Genomic DNA, 20,817 nt, shown 5'->3' on the forward strand with positions numbered 1-20,817 from the left:
GCCCATTTCTCAACCTGTTGGATCCTTCAGAGTGTGATTTTTTTTTTTCCCCTGTGCACCTTCTCATCCATCAGCTCCCTCCAAAGCCTCCCCAACCTCCTGCCAGCAAGAAGAGGAAGCGAGTGAGTGATGATGTGCCGGAGTGCAAAGCTCTGAAGCCGTTGCTGAGCGGCTCCATTCCTGTGGACCAGTTTGTGCAGACTCTGGAAAAGGTGAGGATTGTTGGTGGCAAGTGAGGATCCAGCAGATTTCTGTTAATCTCAGATGTGCTGCTTTGGTGGCAGAGAGGGGGAAAATAATTCTAGTGTAGCTTGCAGTGGAGAAGGGCTGGGTTAGCAAAGTATTCCATGGAATGTGCCTGGAGGGAATAGTCCCCCGTGGAGTCGTGTCCTGATATAGAGGTTTCATGTCAGTCATTTCCTCCTGGTTTCCCATGGAAGCAGAGCTTTTGGGTCACTCTGGGTGGGTGAATTTCCCCACTTTGGATTCAGCAGCTGATTTCCAGTAAATTTCAACAGTGGGGAGGAATTCTCAAAAGCATTTAAATTTCCACAAGTTTTGTGAGAGGGAGGTGACCAAGTGAAGAAGAGATCCTGGGAATGTCTCCACTGGTGGAGCAGCTTTCTGGGGAGCTGCAGGATGGGGGATTTAGTGGCTGAGCTTACAGGCAGTTGGTTGCTGCTCTGAGGAGCCTTGTCCTTGTCTGAATGACTTCTGGGAGAAAAATAGCAGGAAAAAGGGCAGGACTGTGGCCTTCCTGTACCTGAAGGGGCTACAAGAAAAATGGAGAGGGACTTTGGACAAGGGATAGAGGGACAGGACAAGGGGGAATGGATCACGCTGACAGAGGACAGGGATAGATGGGAGATTGGGAAGGAATTCTTCCCTGTGAGGGTGGTGAGGGGTTGGAATAGAATTCCCAGAGAAGCTGTGGCTGCCCCATCCCTGGGAGTGTCCAAGGCCGGGTTGGACAGGGCTTGGAGCAACCTGGGCTAGTGGAAGGTCGGGGTTGGAACTGGCTGAGCTTTAAGCTCCCTTCCAACCCAGACCATTCCATGATTCCATGAAATTCATCCTCTCCCCTGTGCCCTGGGTTTTCATCTCTCCCTGTTTTCCTGAGCTGTGGTAACATCCCTCTCTTCCCCCCTCCCCACCCCAGCACGGGTTCAGCGACGTGAAGGTGGAGGACACGGCCAAGGGCCACATTGTCCTGCTGCAGGAGGCCGAGACCCTCATCCAGCTCGAGGAGGACTCCACACACATCATCTGTGACAATGATGAGCCTCTGAGGGTCAAACTGAGAGACCTGGTCCTCAAATTCCTGCAGAAGTTTTAGCTCCTGGACATCCCACTGCTCCTGCAAGGAGAGAGCCCAGAGCGGGGAGACTCGGAGCTCTCTGGTGAGAGATTGGATTTGGGGATTCAAAGAGAACAAGAAACCACCTTCCCCTTCATGGAGAAGCAAGGAAGTATTTTTAATATCTGTCTATTTTTTAAATCTTATTTTCAAGCTGTTTTGGAATACTTTGGAGGAGATCCCTGTTGTGTAAAATTGGGAGTTGGAATATTCCAGGAGCCACGAACTGCAGAGTGAATTAACTCCACTGTGTGTGTACAGCACCAGGGTAAACTGCTGCTCCTCTGTGTGACCCTCAGCAGTGTCTGCCCCAGTCCTTCCCCTGACAAAACTCTGTAGGAATATGGAAACAATGGCCTGAGAGATTTATTTTTCCTCCCACTGTTTCTTCCCAGTCACCAGATCCAGTTTTTCCTGTCCTCCATCCACATTGGACACGTGTACTGCACTGGCACGAGGAGGATCAGAAAGCTGGTGAGGCAAAGATTGTAGAAATAAAAGCAGAAAAGAGGGGTCTGATGGACATTTGGAATCTGGGAAGGGTCTGGCCATTCCCTGCACAGGCAGAGGGATGTTGGAAAAGCTTTATCCTTTAGGAATTCCAGGTGTTTGTTGATGCTGCAGCTTCACCTCTTATAACCACATCTGTCCACGGAGCTCCAAGCTCTTCACTGAGCCAAACTAAAGCTGGTTCCTGCTGGTTTCCTCCATCATCAGGGGAGGAAATACCTCAGGAAGACACTTAGGGGAGTCCATAAAGTGGTTACATTCCTAGTGCTCATAAAAAACCTTGGAGATTTAAGTGCCTCTTGTTTCTACCTTCCAAAAAACTGTCCTTCCAGCCCCCACATCCCAAATCCTGGGTGGAACACCGAGTCATTCACACAAAGCCATCTGTACTGCAGACCTGGGGAGGGTTTTCCCTCCCCAAATCACATATTTTGGGGGCCTAAACTTAGTCAATAGTTTTGCTTTCACGGGCGACCGATTTCTGGGATTTACGGCTGTTTGTTTTTTATTGGGTTGTTTTGTATTTATTTGGTGTCAAAAAAATAAAAGGCATTAGTGAGACTGCCAAGGGGGAAGCACATCCCAGGGTTTATAAAGGCATCTCCATGCCCACTCCACATCCACTGTGTCCTGTGAAACACAACTGCTCCTCCAGTCGATGGCTTTGGGGAGGTTGGGGCAGGGCAAGAACAGCCCTGCAATAAAACCCTTTTGCCACTGGAATTCCCACATCCCATTAAGGATTTCTGGTGGATTGGATGCCCAGATCCCAGCATCCACACCTTCACTTTGTGTGTGAGAAACAGGATCATGAATGGGATAAAACACTTGTTGCAGTAACATGAATCCTCCTGAGGGTTTTGCAGAGTTTGCAGCAGCTCAGCTTCTTCCCTGTCACTTAAAGATGGAATAAAAGAATTGGGAGTATTTCACCTGGTGATTAAATCTCCAAAGGGATTATTCCCAACCCACAGAGGCCATGGGATAAACTCATCTTTCTGCCTTTTACCTCCAGTGCTGATCCCACTGCCCCAGAGCCTTTGTTTTCATAGAATCATGGAATGGTTTGGGTTGGAAGGGACATTAAAGCTCGTCCTGTTCCACTCCCTGCCATGGGTGGGGAACCTTCCACTTTCCCAGGTTGCCATGGTCTTCACAGCTTTCCCAAGGCTTTCCCACCCTCCTGAGAAGGAAAAAGTAAAAATGAGAAGGTTTTTTTTTTTTACATTTTTCTTCTTGTCCTTTTGAGCAGGGAAACTTCTTGCTGTTCCATCAGCCCAGCACCTGAAAGTGGATTGTTTTGTTCTGAACAGGAGGGTCGTGCCTGCTGGAAAAATAAACATCCTGGGGAGGGGGGAATCCTTAATGGAAAATCAGGATTACAGCAGCAAAAGGAAGGGCTTGTTCCTTCTGCACAGAGGAAGGGAAAGCAGCAGCATTTCTCCGTGCTGGGTCAGTCCTGCAGAGTAACCATGGCAGCCCAGGCAGGGGGAGGAGTGGGGATGGGTTTATCCAGAGATGCTCAGTTTACTGGGAAAAGAACAGCAAAGGTTCTTGGTTTCACTCTCTTTCTTCCAGAAAGGGGGAAAAAAAACGCCCTTGGCCCCTGTTCCATTGTTCCATGGATCCCACATCCCACCCTGAGCTTCTCCTGCCTCGCTCTGCTGCTCCCCAAATGAAACACAAATAGCAGGGGGTGTTTGCAGCTGGACAGGGGATTAATTCCCAGTGAGATTCCCAACCCTGTGCTCCCACAGCACAGCCAGGGCTCAGGAGAAACGGGGAGGGAAGGTTAAAATCAGCTTTCTGCACTCAGATGGCTTTTATGGAACAGATATTCCTGTTTTCTCTCCGTTGATGGAGCAAGTTGTTTAATTCCAGGTTCATACCCAGACACAGTCCCAGAGATCTGTCACCCAGGGATCTGTCCCTGGGATCTGTCACCTCTGTGGGCACTTGGACATGGTGAGCAGAGGGAAGCTGGAGCAAACTGGGGGATTTGTGTCCCATCAGCAGCTCAGCTTTGGGGAGATGTGGGGAAATGGGAGCAGAGGGATTTGGGTTTGGCTGCACGTCCATGCCTGGGCAGGGTCAGGGTGGGAAAGGTGGGATCAAACAGGTCCCAGTTACCTGTCACCTGGGAGCCCTGAGCTGTCCCCCATTCCTTGAGGATCCATAGCTGTGACCTCATCCCTTGAGGATCCATGAACTGTGACCCCATCCCTTGAGGATCCATGAACTGTGATCCAATCCCTTGAGGATCCATGAACTGTGATCCAATCCCTTGAGGATCCATGAACTGTGACCCCATCCATTGAGGATCCATGAACTGTGACCCCTCCCTTGAGGATGCCATTCCTTCATCTCCCCTTCCCTTCCCTTCTCCTTCCCCACTTCCCTACCCATGGAAACACAGCAGCCCTTTTGCTTTCCAGCCTGGCAACGAATTCCAGATAAACTTCTTAAAACACCAGGGATAAAATCCCATTTTTCTCCCTAAAGCCCTTCCCAGCAGCGAGCCCGAGGTGTTAATCCTGCACAGCCCAGACATGGCTCAGCACAGGCCCAGCACAGGCCCTCTGGAAAAGGGCCTGGATGTTGGGATTTCTGTGCCCCTGCAGCCCCAGTGCTCCCCCTTCCCTGCCAATCCCATTCCCAAACACTTTTACCAGGAAAGCAATGCTGCTGCTCCAGCTCGTGGGTGGAAAACACTCATCCAAATCCACCTGGGAATGACAGACCCAGCGTGGGCTTGGGGCTGCTCCCGGTGTCCAGCCCCACAGGAGTGTTTTCCTGCATTTCCAGCTGGGAAAAAAAAACCCCAAACCCAGTAATTTCCCTCTTGCTGCCCATCTCAGCTGGGAAGGGACGAGCAGGTCCTTTCCTGGGCTCTGGCAGGAGCTGCTGGATTTTATGGCACTGATGGGCAGGACAGGACAATTCCAGTGAAACTGCTTTTTATCAAGGAATGTGTCATCCCAAGGGGAACATCGAGGGCACTTTGTAGTGCAGAGGAGTGGAGTGTAAAGCACTTCTCACCGCCCTCCCTCCCGGGAGCAGGGAATGAATCATTAATGGCATTGATGGCTTCCTCCTCTCCCCAGTGCCTGCTTCCTCATCCCAAGGTACAATCCCTCATCCAGGAAAAAAGGAAATGGAACAGGAGCCCCGGTGCTGTGGCTCCTCTCACCAGGCACAGCAGTTCCAGGAGATTTTTATCTGCTGCCCCAGGGCTGGAAAAGCCTCCGGAGCAAATCGGCTTCAGCTGAGCCGCTGCCCAAGATGCTGCTGGGGCTCCCTGGGGAGCCAGATCCCAAACCAGCTTCCCAACCAGGCCAATTCCCTGGAGCCAGGATTTCTGTGCCCTTCACTGCCAGCGACATTCCAGCTTCCCTGCAATATTCTGGGTAGAGACCTCAGGAATTTGGGAGGCAGGTCCTGGGCTGAGCATCCACCTCCTGCCCTCCGGGACCAAAATAATGTGGGGGTTCCCTGAAACCTCTCCTGGAAATAAAGCCGGGCATGAACAAATCCCTACCCCAAGGAAGCAGGGAAAAGAAAGGGCACATTTCCCAGGGGAGCAGCAGCAAGGGCAGGAACAGAGGGAACAAGTGACCACGGAGGAAGAGGCTGCTCGGGAGGGAAGGCAAAGAAAAAACCAGCAGGAAGGACAAGAGAGGGAACCCAGGCACATGCAGGAAATCCTGTGGGATTTCCAGCCCATGGCTTGTGGCCCAACCACCTCTGTTGGTCCCCTCTGCTCCTCCCTGCAGGTTTGAAGCTGGAAATCTGTTTACAAATCCCCTGGATCTGTTTGTGTTTTCCACCTCAGCCTCTGGCACAGGAGAGGGAGCGGGAGCATCCCCCGAGCCAGCCATGCCATAGGAATGGCCCCTAAAGGATTTCTCAGGATCCCTGGGCAGGGCTGGGCAGGTTTGCAATCCCAGCACCGACCCGGCTGCTGCTTTCATTGCCTGGAAATCTCCGGACAGCTCTTCCCGAACATCCCCCAACATCCCCCTGTCCCCGCAGGGCAGAGATTCCATGGCTGTACCCCACCAGAGGAGCGGGCTCAGGGTCAGGGGCCCTTCGGTGGGTGATACAGAAATCCAGGGGTTTCCAGCCCCCTGGGGGAGTCCCCGATGCCACCAGGAGCCCTGTGCCACCGTGGCACTGGGATGGGATATCCCGGGAAGCTACAGAGAGGTCCAACCCCTGCCCGGCCACGAGCTCCCTGAGGGATGAGAGGGGGTTTAGCACCATGAGGAGTTTCCACCATTCCGGAGCAGCCCTTTGCTCCTGCTCCCTTGGGAATTCCAAGCCTGGGAGGTGCTTATTTTTGGGATGCTCCAGGGGCCCGGAGCCGCCCCATCCTGGTCCCTCCCCCGTCCCGACCCTAGCAAAGAGGCGCCGAGCCGCTCCCAAGTTAAACTCTCCATTTTATTGGATCCTTTTACAAAAACCTCAACATTTGTGCTCGTGTCGAAGGAGTGTTTCTCGTCCCTCCGACTTTTCGTTGGATTTTTAAATCCTGGCGCTCGCGGAGCTGCAGCAACAACCGCGGCACGGGGCGGGGGCAGGGCCGTGGGACAGACGATCCTATTTACAGCGGGAAAGGCCTCGCTCCACGCCCGGGGGAAGCAGCAGGAAAACTCTGGGAAGGGGAAAAAGGCCTTTCCCTTGGGAAAGGTGCGGCCGCCGAGAGCCCTTCCCGTCTCCTCGGGGCCAGAGCGGCTCCGGGAGCTGGGATGGATCCTACAACCAAACCTGAGCTGTGCAGTGAGCCTGGGACCCCCTGGAAATGCCGGGAGAACGATGGGGGGTAGCAAGGGGGGATGTTTGGGATGGTGGCACCGCTCCAGGAAAGCCCCTCTGCTCCCTGGTGGTGGAGGAAAAGTCCAGGGACAGCTCAGATCCTGGGATGTCTCAGGAGCTGTGAATCCCAAGTCTGGGCTCCAGGGGGTTTGGTGGTTATTTGGGAAAGAGGGAAACAGCAGCAGGATGGGAGGGACAGCACCAGCAGATGTTCTTGCTGGCATTTATTTTCCTCACAGAATTCCATCCCTCCCTGGGATGTCCCCCCCCAGAGCAGCCACTTCATCCCTTCACCCCCAAATCCTTCCCCTTCGGGGGGCTCAGGAAGTTGGGATCCATCCCACGATATCCACAGTGATCCCATCCACACACATCCCAACCCTGCTCAGCCACAGTGCACCGGGGGATCCTTTTAACAAAACAACACTGGGGCAACAGGCCAAAGAGCCCGGGGGGAGGAACAGCTGGATTTGCTCCACTGATCCCTGATCTCGACTGGCTGTGAACAGAAACACTCCGAGGGAAGGCGGAATTCCCATCCTGGGGCTCTGACAGAGCTCATGGAACACCAACACTTCCCAGCCTGTCCGCCTTCCCCAGGCTCCTGCAGCACAGGAAGGACATTTCCCTTCAGATTTTGGGAAATCAGTTGCTGAGCAGGGTCTGTGTCTGTATAAAGTGCAATCCACGCCCAACCATTCCCATTCCGTGCTCCAGCCTGGCCGGGAGGGCTGGGAAGGCAGAGCCGACTCCAAGGCTGGGCTGGACCTGAGCTAATGAACCACCTCCTAATGAGGGTGGAATTAAAGCTCAGGCCCCTTGGGATGCTGGAGCTGGAGCAGCTCCTGACAAAGTGCCACGTTCCCACTCCGAGCAGGAGCACAGAAAGTCCTTCCAGGTGTTTCAGAGCCTCGCAGGAGTCTCCCATGGAAATTTTAAGGAGACTGTGAACCTTCCCGTGCTCCCTTTGGAGCATTTGATGTTAAAGCAAAAAGGGGATGGAAAGGAATAGAAAAGCCATAGAGGGGAAAAGATTCCTTGGTCTGGATTTCGCTGCGCTCGGCGGTGCTGGTGAAGGCACGAGCTGTGGGCTCTGCTGGGAACAGGCTGCTCCTTCCCTCCCCTTCCCAAGGAGGAATATTGGTGACCCCCATCCACAGGGCTGACAGGAAACACTGGCTGGGAGGTGTCTGGAGAGAGCACAGAATCCCCACCGCGTGGTGCAGGAGGAGCATGGACAGGGCTCACCTTCAGAGTGATGGACCATCCCTGCTCCAGACCATCCCTGCTCCCGTTCCGGGACACACCAGGGACACAGCCAGGGGGTGACATCCTGCTGGGTGCTGGGATCCCGAGCTGCAACCTGAGCCAGGAAAAGCAGGGACATGGAGGTGAATCACACAAGTGTCACCTTCCCCCCTACCCAGAAAAACCTTCTCCAGGCTGCTCGTAGCCCTCTGGGATGCGCCGAGGGAGAACATCACAAGAGGGGAATGCTGCATCCCCCCTCCTGCCGGCTGGGATGGATGCAGGATGGAGCAGGGAGCTGAGCTCGGAGGTCGGGTGGTCACAGGTGTCACAGCATTTTGCTCTGGGGGGGCAGGAAACCAGCTCCAAAACCACTCCATGAACGCGATCCCAGCGGCATCTCCTGGTTCACAGGACGGGAAGCTCCTGCTGGGATTAACCCTGGGATGCAGCCCAAAGCCAGGGGTGAGGATGGGATGGGGTTAAGGCAGTTATGCTGAGGCCCACGGCCAACCCAGCATGGGCAGGGTTCGCTCTGGGACAGGGAATGAGGGACGAGGCAGAGTGGGAATTGTGGCCACGGTGCAGCCGCGGCTCCGGCACATCCCGGCTGGGCTGAGCACGGAGCAGGATCAGGGCTCCACCAGCCTGGGGCACTGCCAGCCCAGCCTGTGCTGCAGGGGGATCTTCCCTAAGCCCCAAACACGCTCCCTGTCTTTAGAGGATTAGCAGGACGGGGTGAAAAAGGACATGGAGAACAAGAGCACAGCAACTGAACATCCCAGGGCTGTGGCATGGGAATGGCGGGTCCTGGAGCTGGGAAAGGGTCACCCAGGCCAACCTCAGCCCTCCCAAGGGCTCAGGGTGCTGAGCAGAGCAGAGCAGAGCCCAGGGCTCATCACCAGCCAACACCTGGGAGTCCTCAGGAGCAACCACAGGGAAAGAGGAGCCGGGATGTGGTGAGTGGGAAGGGCTGGAAAGGGATGAAGGGACAGGGACAACAGTGGTGACCTCCCTGCTGCACTCAAACACCTCCAACCTGGCCTTGCTACGACCCCCTCGAGTGGGACGAGGGGTCCTGAGGGGAAAAGGGGATGAGGAGGGAGGGGGAGGGGAGGGGGAAGAAAAGGAAACAAAAAAAGCGCCTCACGAGGCAAATCTAAAACACTTTCATTTTAAATAACAATAATTATAATTAAAAAGAACGGCCGCCCTCGGCCAGGGAAGGGGCAGAGCCGGCGGCCAACGGGCCATTCCTCAGTGTACAATCCCAGGGAGTGTCCTCACAGGAGCCGAGGGATCCCATTCCCCATCCAGGGAATCCCGTTCCCCGTCACTCGGTCGAGTCGCTGCTGCGGGGAGAGCGGGAAAGGAGGGGTGGGACGTGCCCGTCCCAATCCAGGCTGTCCCGCGTTCCCGGCGGGAAGCGGGGCCGGAATCCGCAGCGAAGGGCGTTTTTGCGCTCCCGGCCCCAGCCCCCGGCCCCTCTCCGCCCTTCCCGCCGGAGGTGGGAGCCGGAGAACCTCCGGCTGCTCCCCTTTAGATGAACTTGAAGCACTTGGTCTTGTCGTGGGGCAGGCGGGTCTTGAAGAGCACGGAGTCGACGCGGAACTGGGTGTAGAGCAGGGGCATGTACCCGTACACCCGCACGAAGAAGTTGATGCACTTGTGCCGCTCGTGGAAGTGGGAATCGTCGTGGGAAAGGGCCTGGGGGCACCCGGGGCAGCGGAACGTCCAGCGGGAGGTCACCTGCAGGGAGGGACAGAGGTGGACAGTGCCCAGAATGCCCCGGCCGTGCCCGAGGTATTGGAGGGGCTGCTTGGATAAGGGGGGAATCATGGAATGGTTTGGGTGGGAAGGGACCTTAAAGATCAGCCAGTTCCAACCCCGACACCTTCCACTAGCCCAGGTTGCTCCAAGCCCCGACTAACCTGGCCTTGGGCACTTCCAGGGATCCAGGGCATCCACAGCTTCTCTGGGAATTCCAGCCCAGACCCTCACCACTCTCACAGCCAAGAATTCCTTCTCAATCTCCCATCTCTCCCTGCCCTCTGACAGTGGGAAGCCATTCCCTGTGTCCTGTCCCTCCAGCCCTTGTCCCAAGTCCCTCTCCAGCTCTCCTGGAGCCCCTTTAGGCTCTGGAAGGGTTTCCAAGCTCTCCCTGGATCCTTCTCTTCTCCAGGGGAACCCCCCCAGCTCTCCCAGCCTGGCTCCAGAGCAGAGGGGCTCCAGCCCTTGGAGCATCTCCAGGGTCTCCTCTGGACTCGCTCCAGCAGCTCCACATCCTTGTGCTGTTGTTCCCCAGGGCTGGAGGCAGCTCTGCAGGGGGGTCTCACCTGAGGGGGCAGAGGGGCAGAATCCCCCTCACTGTTGCCCAAAGTTGCCACAGAAGAATCAGCAATTTGGGGCACCCCTTGTTTGGGGCAGCCAGAGTAAGATCTCTGGAAAGGGCTCCAGTTTCCAGGAGGTGCTGAGGGGTCACCCACTGACTAAAGGGCCTCTTTGTCTGTCCTGAACCAAACAGGTTCAGGATTCTCCTCTCAGCTGCACCAAAGCCCACAGCCTCCACTTCCCAGCAGCTCCAGCTGGGAACACCACGCAGGAAAACACAGCCAGGCCCAGCCCAAGGCAGTGACACTGGCAGGGCTGAGGGAGACCTTTGCCAGCAGGGACGAAGAGCAGGATGATCTGCATCCCAAATCCATGCTCAGAACTGTGACACTCATTTGCTATCCCAGGGCAGGGGAATTTCAGCTCGGCTGCAGCGTTTGGGCCAAACACAGATGAGCCTGAATGGCTCTGGAAAGCCTCACAAAATCAGTAAGAAACCAGTGGGACTTGTGCTGGAAAGAAAGAAATCTGTGGGTTTGGGATCAGCTGCTCTTTGCTGAGCCAGAAACGCTCCGGGTTGAGCTGCGGCACAAGTCAGAGAATCATGGAATGGTTTGGGTTGGAAGGGAAACATTAAAGATCATCTTGTTCCAACCCCCTGCCATGAATCCAAGGCAGGGAACCTTCCACTAGACCAGGAACTTGGTCTGGTTTGGTCTGGTAACATCAAACCTCAATCCCCCCGCTCACCACGGCGGGATTTGGCCGATTCCACGGGCCGAGCTTCCACACCTGGAGCTGGATTTCCCCTTTCCCACAGGACAGACCCTTCCCAGAGCTTTTACCTTGATGGGAGGTTTCCTGGTGAGGTGGGAGACCAGGAAGTTCATGGCGATGTCCTCGCAGTTGATGTACTCGTCCACCATGTCCCGGATGGCCTGGGGCATCACGTAGGAATACAGGTAGGCATAGTACTATGGAAAACAGGGAGACAGGGAGAGGCACAGCCTCGGTCAGGGTGGTCCCAGCAGGAAGTGCCCAACCCCTGCTGGTGCCACCTCATGGCTCCATAATTGAGTATCAAGTTATGGGACATGTTGGGACGTGTTTGACTCAAAACTGAAGGAAAACAGTGGGGAGATTCCCAGTAATGGAGTTAATCCTGCAGCAGCAAATCACTCCCCAGCCACCACCCTCCCTGAATCCTGGAACCTCAGAAATCGAGGAATGGGGGGTTTTGTCCCCCCCCCAGACCTCGCTGTCTCTGTTGCTGGGGAATCAGCACTGGGATGGCTCAGGACCAGTTTGGAGGAAGTGAGGGAAGATGAGCAGAGAGCTCCAAAATTCATCCTTAAAAGAACTCCACCCCTCCCAAGAAGCTCCTGTGAGGAGGAAGAGGTGGCTGCAGTTGGGGGGGTCTCACCTTGTGGAAGAAGGCAGCACCAGTGAGCACCATGGAGAGCTCGCAGGAGTAGTTGGAGTTGTAGAGCCAGGACTGGTGGGGGATGTCCCACGCGTGGTAGCGCCCCGGGAAGCCCACGATCCGATCCCGGGCCTCCCTCCAGACCCTGCAAACACAAGAGTTGGGGGTGAGGCACCGCCCTGGGGGCCCATCCGGGGCTGGGCACGACTTGGGACTCTGCCCTCGAGGCCAGCAGAGGTTCCTGAGGGAAGCAAGAGGAGCTGCTGCATCAAAAAGTTGGGCAGCTGCTCATCCACTGGATGTCCAGAAGGGATAAACATTGTTAAAATGGGCTTTGAGTTGTTTGTGCACAGGGAAAGAGTTCCCAATCCATAAATCAAGGGTTTTTCTGTCTCGCGAGGGCTGTTGTGGAGGTTTAAAGGAAAACTTAAGTAGGGAGCAGCCAAGGGAGAAGCCCAGTGACTCCTGGCCTCCTCCCCAAATCCCTGCAGCTTTCCATCTCCCACAGCTCAGGTTCCTGCTCTGTGGGGCTGAGATAATGTCAATCCATCTCCCTTGAGCAGAAATTCCATTTTTAGGAAACCAATTTTTAGGAAATCAGTTTTTAGGAGAAATCACCTTCCCTTTAGGAAAGCTCCAAGGCCAGGTTGGACAGGGCTTGGAGCAACCTGGGATAGTGGAAGGTGTCCCTGCCCATGGCAGGGGATGGAATGAGATGAGCTTTAAGGTCCCTTCCCACCCAAACCATTCCAGGGCTCTGTGATTCCATGATTCTGTGAAAGCTGCTGAGATGCTGGGCCTGGTTTCTCCAGCTGGAACTGCTCCCCATCCCAAACCAGCCCCTGGCAGCTCCCCAGTTTTGGCCATACAGGAAAATCCTCTGGGGCCACAAGCACGTCCCTCACTCCAACACACACTCACGGTGGAGCCACAGGGAATTAAATCCCGAGGATTGAGAGTGGGAGCGTGGGATTGCTTAACATTCTGCTCTCATCTGAAGCTCCTCGAGAGAAATCCCACAGGAACTTCAACTCTGGTAGGAATAAATAAGGAAAAAGTCAGTGCCTAAGGCCTGATCTGGGAAATAAATCCAGCTTGCAAGGCAGGGGTGAGGGCTGCCTTTGGATCATCCCATCCCATCCCATCTCCATCCAAACCCAGTGACTCCAGACTGCAAGAGCAAACTCCCTGTGGGACACAGAAGGGTTTCTTCCCTTTTCCCCAGGCACAGAACAGGGCAGAAAGTGGCCTTTTGGTTTTTTTTTTTCCCTTGTGTTGATGTGAATTCCTCCCACAACCCAGGCTCCTGGAGTGCCACGGGAGAGCTGCTGAGGAGACCAAGATTCCCTGAGTTTTCCTTCATTGTTCAGTCCTCTGCTCTAATTAATGAAACTCCAAAAGAACCTGGAAATGAATCCCGAGTAATTACCATCACCAGCAGCTTCCCCGGCTCCATCCTCCCCCCCAGCCCTTGTTTGCTGCTGTTCCTGTCAATCCAGTGGGATTGTTTTGAAAAGCTGGAAGTCGAAACCGCTTATTCCCTTTCACTCCTCCCACGTCTCGCTCTCCTTCCAACGTGACACGTTTTCTTTCCCGGCTCAGCCACAAAAAACGGGATTTCTCCGGAGAATGGTTCTGCGTGTGCTCAGGGTTCCTGCCTCCAGCTCCTTCCCGAGCCTCCAACAGGGAAAAACGAGGCTTTTGGCCCCAAAAACCAGAGCCTGAAGGAAAGCTTTGACAAAACACACTTGTTGTGGGGTCACTCCGGCCAAGACTCCGGCTCCTCCTTGGCTGAGGGTGGGAACAGGGAGGCTTTGTGGGAACAAGGTGTCTGTAAGCAGGGATATGAGAGGGAATAACACACAGCCCTTACAATCTTCATTTGGCGCTCTCCAGGCAAAGGAAAACAGATTCCAAAGGGGGGGTTGGGGGGGTAACAGCCCAGTTGAGACAAAGAGCCTGGAATGGGGCAGGGAAGGGAAGCCAGGAGTCCTGACGCCTCCTCCAGGACTTTCATCCCTCTGACACCTCATTCCTCATCCCTTTGAGGGAGCTTGGTGGCTTTCCAGATGCTTTGTGCCCTTTAATCCTCCTCCCAGACACGAGCCAGTGTGTTTTGGTGAGAGCTGGTCCCTGTTTCCCACCCCCGGGCAGCTGTCGGGTGTTCCCGGATTCGGGATCGCGGCCGCTGCTCCTCGTGCCGTCCTCGCTCCTCGTGCCATCCTTGTTCCCAGCACTTTTTGGCAGGGAGGTTTGGCTGTGGGAGCTGCAGGAGCAGCTGCCACAAACCTCCCACAGCAGGAACCCATAGAACTGATTTCTCCCTCGGCCCCCCTGCTCAGGAAAAGCCTTTTGCCAGGGAAAAGTCAAGGGGAAAACGGAGAGGCTGGAGCAGAAGGGGAGTGGGAATGAGAGTAACCAGCACCAGCCTTCGCTGGGGAACATCTCCCTTTTCCATGCTGCAGAATGAAGTGCCCAAAATGCCCAAATCCCACCCCAGGGTCCCATGGAGCAGGGGATGGCAGCACAGGAGCAGCACGTCCTGGAGTGGTCGGGAATGCCCTGGCCTTGCCTACGGCCCGTGAAGGATGGAGTGCAACACAACAGCCTCTGGGATTTGTTTTCTGGTTCCCATCCACCCTAGGGAGGCATAGACCCCAAAATCCACTCAGGGACCATTCTCAGCACAGCCAAAGCCAAGGAGTTGAGGTTAAATGGGAGAACTGGAGTTCCCTGGACAACCTGCACTGGTTAAACCGCCCCAAAAGGCGAGTTCATCCACGGCAATGGAGCTGGAGAGCCACGGGAAGGGATGTGCTGTCCCTGACTCTGGCCCTGGCTTTGGCAATGTGGAAAGCCCACCCCGGGATGTGGAGAGCCCCAGTTTGGGTGCCAGGGCCGTGTGTGCCAGGGTTTCTCACCGGAAGCCAAACATGATCTCGTCGTGGCGCAGGTGGGCGTCGTCGTCGATGGACAGGATGGCCTCGGTCTCGATCTCGTCCCAGGGCAGGAACCGGTTGTTCAGGCTGTTCTTCTCCGTACGGACAACCTGGCGGGTGGAACGTGGAGTTATGGTGGGTGTCCATGCCCAGGGATGGGATCTGGGGGCTGGGGTTGTGCATTCCGAGTGTGGCGGCGCCGCATTCCGGCGCCGCTTCAAAGCCCCCATGGTGGGGAATTCCTTCCAACCAAAAGGCACCAGCTCACTCTGCCATCGGCTCCAGGAATTCCCCTTATCCTGCTGTCAAATCCTACTGGATTTCTCCCTCCTCTTAGAATCACAGAATAGAATTAGAATGCAGAACTGGGAGGGACCCACAGGGATCATCCAGTCCAACCCCTGGCCCTGCACAGACACCCCAACAGTCCCACCCTGTCCCTGAGAGTGTTGTCCAAACATTCCTTGAGCTCTGGCAGCCTTGGGAAGTGACCATTCCATGGGGAACCTGTTCAGGGCCCGACCACCCTCGGGGGGAAGAACTTTTTCCTGATATCCATCCCAAACCTCCCCTGGCACAGCTTCACACCCTTCTTCTCCCTCTTACAGGGATTACAGGCCGGGTTTTGATCCTGACACCACACCCAGGGCTCTGGAAATGAGGGCATCGTGTTCCAGAAAAGAGAACTCTTGAGGAAGATAAAAGTGAATTTTTGAGAAACTTTTACGCTTTAATACAAGCAATTGACCTCAGAAAAACAGGTTAGGGGCAACGGGAAGAGAATTCAATTCAGGGGCTTGAAACGTTTCTCCCTCTCCTAAAAGTTTTACATTTCAATGAGCCTCTAAAAAGCACTGGATTTCTCGGGTATGAAATGGGCACAAACACAACTCAGGAGCTGATTAGGCCGGGTGAGAAATGACCTTCCGTCCCTGGAAGTGTCCAAGGCCAGGTTGGACGGGGCTCGGAGCAACCTGGGACAGTGGGAAGTGTCCCTGCCCACGGCAGGGAGTGGAAGGGGATGAGTTTTAGGGTCCCTTCCAACCCAAACCATCCTGGGATTCCATAAGTCACCTACACAAACCTGCTGTGTGCTCCAGGTCACAGGGAGCTGAGCTGTCACTGGGGGAGGCCAGGAAGGCATCTTGTCTCCCCTTGAAGACTCTGAGAGTGGGAGAATCCACCTTTCCTCTGGGATGTTCCCTCTCAAACGTCAATGCTGCTCCTCGTGACTCATCCCCTTCAGCTCCCAACACTCTCTCTGTTCCTTTTCACCCTCTGAGGTCTCAATCCCTCACCCAGGGCTGTTTCTCCCACTCTTCCATCATCTTAAGGATGGGTTTTGCCACAGTCTTGTTTCTGAACAATCCCAAGCCAAGAGCTCTGTCAAAACCCAGCAAAAGATGTTCCCTCAGCAGATCTGAAAATGCTGCGCTCCGGCAAAACAGAGTCGGGGGTTTCCCTTCTCCGGGGAGATTCAGACAGTGAGGAGGACACAAAATCAGCCAGAGGACAACAACAGAGGCCCCAGCACACCTACCAAAAATCCCACCTTCCCTCACAGCAAACCTCAAGGCTCCAAACAAGGAACAGAACACCAGTGGTAGGACCTGCACACAAAATCCGACCCCTCCAGACTCAAAGTCATCCCGGATTGTGTCCTTCTGCCTGTCTTGTTTTGGGTTTTTCCTTGGGAATAATTCCCTTTAAAACACTTTGCCATCAGTTAAATGGCCCGGAGATCAAAACCATGAACCTCCTGAGCAGGTTTTTGAGACAAACTCAAGGTGATTCAGTTCCACCACATGGGATTTTTTGACTCAAGCCCCACAACTCCACGAAGCCCATCTGCTCCCAGTTTTTGTCGCTCACAGCCACGTTGGATGAATGGATCTTAAAAAACCTTCAAGAGAACTAAAGTAGAGCATAAATCTCGAGTCTGCCCTGCAGTAATGTCCTTAACTGATACTTTATAGTGCGTTTTTATACATAAATACAAAAAAAAATGCAGGAAAATCAGTATCTTCCACCAATCTCCTTGCTAGTGAGGCTTCACACTTAGGCTTTAAATTAAGTGCTACTTACAATTTGAGGGTGAAAACATGAAGAGTGTCTGTGCCCTTGGAGAAGTTTTGGTGGCTCAGCTTAAGGGAACTGGATTTCTGGGCAAAGAGCAAACTCTGCAAGAAACCAGGAGCCTCATTGATCCCGTCAGGTTTTTGGGAGGAATAAAAGCCAGGAGGATGCCCTGAGGAGAGCAGGGTAATTTGGGGAGATGACAGGCTTTCAGGGGAAGGATCTGCCTCCATCATTCCCAAAGATGTGCCAATTGAAGCCAGATGGGCTGGGGGGGAATAGCAGAGGGGGATGGGGACACCCCGCGCTCCCCCTGATCGCCCAGCTGGGAATTACGGGGCTGGAGACGCCGGAGACAAACGACTCTGAGGAGCTGACCTGGATCTGCACTTGGAAGGGGAAAGCAGGGAGCTCCTGCCAGCACAGCCCTCCAGGGAGGATGTGGATTTACAGCCCTGTCAATCCCTTTTCTTGGCACCACCTCGGACAGTTTGTTAATAAGCGAAGGAAGTCAGGGCGACGCTCCAGAGCTGCTCCAGGGATGTGTCCTGTTCCCTGTCCCAAGGACTGGGCTGGAGCAAAACCCAGCTCAGCATCGACCTCAGGGGTGGGATCTGCCCAGAGCCTCACCTGGGGCAAAGCTCCTTCCCCGAGGAACAGGCAGGAGTTCAGATTCCATGAAGAAAAGGGATATCACGTCTCCCAGATGGTGGCTGACCACTCCTTCCATCCCAAACTTGGGACTCGGCTCCAGAGGTGCCACCATTGCTCCCACCCATCAAGGAAGGCAAGATTGGCACATCTGGGAGCTGATGAGCTTCATCCCACCCCCATCCCTGTTCCAAGCTGAGCTGCTTCCCATCCACCTCTATTTCTGGGGAAAGCACATGGGGAGCCAAGGCTTCTCCAGCTCTCCCATGTGCACATGTGGCTGCTAATGTGGAAAAGGAATCAATTAAAATCAGCCAATCTAGGCTTAATAGGGGTCAGGGAGGGCTCTGCTGGAGGACTCTGGGAGCTGGCAAACTCTAGAAAAAGGGAACGACAGGTTCCAAGTATCCCTGAATCCACCACACTCATTTTCAGCTCCCAGTTCGGACAAATTCAGACACCTTTTGATAAGGAAGTTGCCCAGATCAGGCCTTAAGACCCACAGACTCAGAAACACCAGGGTCCCTTCCCTCTACACATCAGGTCCAAGTGCTGGGATTATTTCCAAGACTCCTTGGAAGGAGGGAAGCGTGTGCAGATTCAATATCCATAAGCGGGATCAATCACATCCTTTATCACCACGGCCAACTCCATTCCCTGCTCCCTCTGGAACCACCATGTTGGATCAGACTGGCACTTGTTTCTCTGCCAGGGATGTGGATGAGGAAGACAACAAGTCTGCCTGGTCCCATCAAACACCATCCTCCTGGAAGCTCCATGTTTTTTGGGAGCAAAGCTCTCAATGGGTTTGCGTCTGGACAAGTTTGGGATGTCAGACAGGGACAAAGCACACTGTCCTGGGGGTATCAAGAGGAATTTCTTCATGGAAGGGGTGGTCAGGCATTGAAAGGACTGCCCAGGGAAGTTTGGAGTCCCCATCTCTGGAGGTGTCCAAGGAGGGACTGGATGTGGCACTCAGTGCTCTGGGCTGGGGGACAAGGTGGGGATTTGGCACAGGCTGGACTTGGTGACCTTGGAGGTCTTTTCCACCCTAAATGATTCCATGATTCCCTAAACATCCCAGCTACAGCAGGGATTTTAGCACTGGGAGAGGACCCCTATGGAAACTACACACCTGAGGTTCATTTTCTTACAAAGATGGCTTTGATCCTGATTTCTTTGTGCTCTGTGTTGCCCGTGTCGGAGCTGAAGGGAGACGAGGTCGATCCCAAGGCAGGCACTGCACTGGCTCCAGGACAAGAAGCCAAGGAGCTGCCAAGGAGGAGCCAAAGAACCTGTTGCCATGGCTACAGATGCCACCCAAAATCCCTGCAGCCCTCACCCCTTCCCAGTGAGGTGGCATTGGTGCAAATCACACAAGTCTCACCAAGTCCACACTTTTTCCTCAGTTTTCTCCACGTTTTATCCCTGCCTGCTCCTGGGGGAGCTGAGATGCTCCACAAAACCTGGCAGGGTCACCATGGCCCTCAGCCCAGACCTCAGATCTCCCTGACTGCCCTTTCCAAGGACACCTACGGTGGTGCTTATTGAAGACCATCCAGTGCCTCCTCAAAGAGCAGCATCGCTCTGCCGCGTCCCGCCCTGCCCACGCACAACTGTTCCCTCCCGCCAATCCCAACTCCCACCACCACACAACCCTCAGAGGATGGCAATCCACCCAGTTCCCACTGGCCAGCACCCTGCTTTCCAGAGCCAGAAGCACAGATCCAAGCCTTTGGCTCAGCCAGCAATTCTTCACCTCCTGAGAAACAAAAAAACCTGGCGTCTCTCGACACAACACGAGGCTCTTCCCGGCACTTTTCCAGGCTGTGTGGGCAGGCAGGAGATGGGATGCCAGCATGGCATTTCCCCCATAACCAAGCCCCTGGGATGATGCCTTTTCTCCTCACAACAACACTCTCATTCCCAATTCAGACCCAAAAACTCGAGGACATCAGTCCAGCACAACGTGGGACTCCGGAGTGTTCCTGACAGCTCCGGATGAGCTGCAGATCCAGGGGGAATGGCAGCCCTGCACTTTTGACACGTGTGTAAACAGGGTGTCAAAGCTCCTTCCAGAAATGCTGCCAGTGCTGAGCATTATGTCAAAAAAAAATGGATGCTCTTTTGACTGTGTTTGTGATAATTAATGTTTGAAAAACTCGGGATGCACAGAGCAGCTCCTTGAGGTGTTTGTTAAGACAAAGACAATCCTGACATTATCCTGGGGTTTACACACCCAGATCCAGAAGATATGGATAAATGGGCGTGGATGTGACCACAGCTCCTAAATGAACCCTGTCCCCATGTCCAAAGCCATCCTGGAGAGAGATCCAGGCTGTTTGGATGCAGGGTGTTCGGATCCTCCTGCCTCCGAGGCGCAGTCCCTAAGGGACTGTGTTCCTCTCCTGACTGGTCTCTCCCCACCAGCCATTCCCAGACTCTCCCAGTTCCACACCAGCCAGCCTGGATGAGTCCCAGGACATGCCTGGTGCGGATGATCCTGCAGCAGCACCTGCTGCATCCGGGAAAGGGGCAGAGCAGGCAGGAGAAAGGAGACACCGACACTCATTCCCAACCCTCTTCCACATCAGCCCTCACCCATCCCTTTTGTATCCCCTGGAATGTGCTCTCTTGCTTGATTTGATGGCACTTGCACCAAAAAGAGTCATTTATCTGAACCCCCACCCCAAACCAGACACTTCTAGCAGGATGTGCCTTCAGTCACCCACTGCCTGTTGAGACGTCCCTGGATTTTAGTGGTTCCCTGGATTTTAGTGGTTCCCCCTGGCAATTCTTCACCTTCTGGTTTTTCCTTTAATCTTTGCTTGTAAAGACGGATTGGGAAGTTACCTTTATCCCTTTTCTCATGTATTAATTATTCTCCTGCTCCTCTTCACCTTGAAACAGCTCCTTTACGCCCTGAACCTCCAGACTCCCGTGCTTTTCCACCTCCAACTTCAAGCGTTTTCAAAATCAGAATTAAAAGGATTTATAGACTATTTTAAGACTCATCTCCAGAGGTATGGAAAGTGTTTCACTGGAAGGGTATTTAGCTCCAAAGGCAGTGCAGGCTGAATATAAATTGGCAAAACAGATGCATTTTTAAAATACGTGTAATTAAATAATGCAACATAAAACCCGGCATAAATTATCCCCCGCTGAGAACAAAACCACACAGGAAGATACCAGTGGAAAAGCTTATTTTTAAACTGACACTGTGTCCATGAATGTAAAATGTGGAAGCACTTGGTCCCCTTTTAAAGTCCTCAACTGTGATCAGTGGGTCGCTCATCTCCGAGAGGAGCAAACAGCTTGTGATACAAATAAAGCTGATTATTTATTCATTTTCAGACAGGAGCAGCTGTTGCATCTTTCTAGAGTAACTAAAGGAGAAGAATTCCTATTTTAGCATTAAAAGGCATCCAGATACTCCCTTGTTTTCACTCTCTCTGGGGGCTGCTGTT

The 20,817-nt window shown here is 54.0% G+C and overlaps 2 protein-coding genes across 4 annotated transcripts in view; one reads left to right on the plus strand and one right to left on the minus strand.

Moving 5' to 3' along the window:
- The window catches only part of INTS9 (integrator complex subunit 9), a 62,098-nt gene extending 59,496 nt beyond the window's left edge, over window positions 1–2,602 (plus strand). The window contains exons 16-17 of the mRNA XM_051812025.1: window positions 75–212; window positions 1,160–2,602. Of these exons, the coding sequence (XP_051667985.1) occupies window positions 75–212; window positions 1,160–1,336 (315 nt within the window). The 3' untranslated portion in view covers window positions 1,337–2,602. The remainder of the gene's footprint in view (window positions 1–74; window positions 213–1,159) is intronic.
- A 6,476-nt stretch (window positions 2,603–9,078) lies between these two features.
- Window positions 9,079–20,817, minus strand: part of EXTL3 (exostosin like glycosyltransferase 3) — a 130,734-nt gene continuing 118,995 nt past the window's right edge. For all 3 annotated transcript variants that reach the window (XM_051811988.1, XM_051811980.1, XM_051811998.1), the window contains 4 exons: window positions 14,606–14,733; window positions 11,685–11,829; window positions 11,107–11,235; window positions 9,079–9,679 (listed from right to left, as the gene is read on the minus strand). In XM_051811988.1, the coding sequence (XP_051667948.1) occupies window positions 9,470–9,679; window positions 11,107–11,235; window positions 11,685–11,829; window positions 14,606–14,733 (612 nt within the window). In that variant the 3' untranslated portion in view covers window positions 9,079–9,469. The remainder of the gene's footprint in view (window positions 9,680–11,106; window positions 11,236–11,684; window positions 11,830–14,605; window positions 14,734–20,817) is intronic.

The sequence above is a fragment of the Manacus candei genome, unplaced genomic scaffold (genome assembly GCF_025592945.1).
Source record: "Manacus candei isolate 608988 ecotype Guabito, Panama unplaced genomic scaffold, ASM2559294v1 h1tg000007l, whole genome shotgun sequence".
Classification (NCBI taxonomy): Eukaryota; Metazoa; Chordata; class Aves; order Passeriformes; family Pipridae; genus Manacus; species Manacus candei.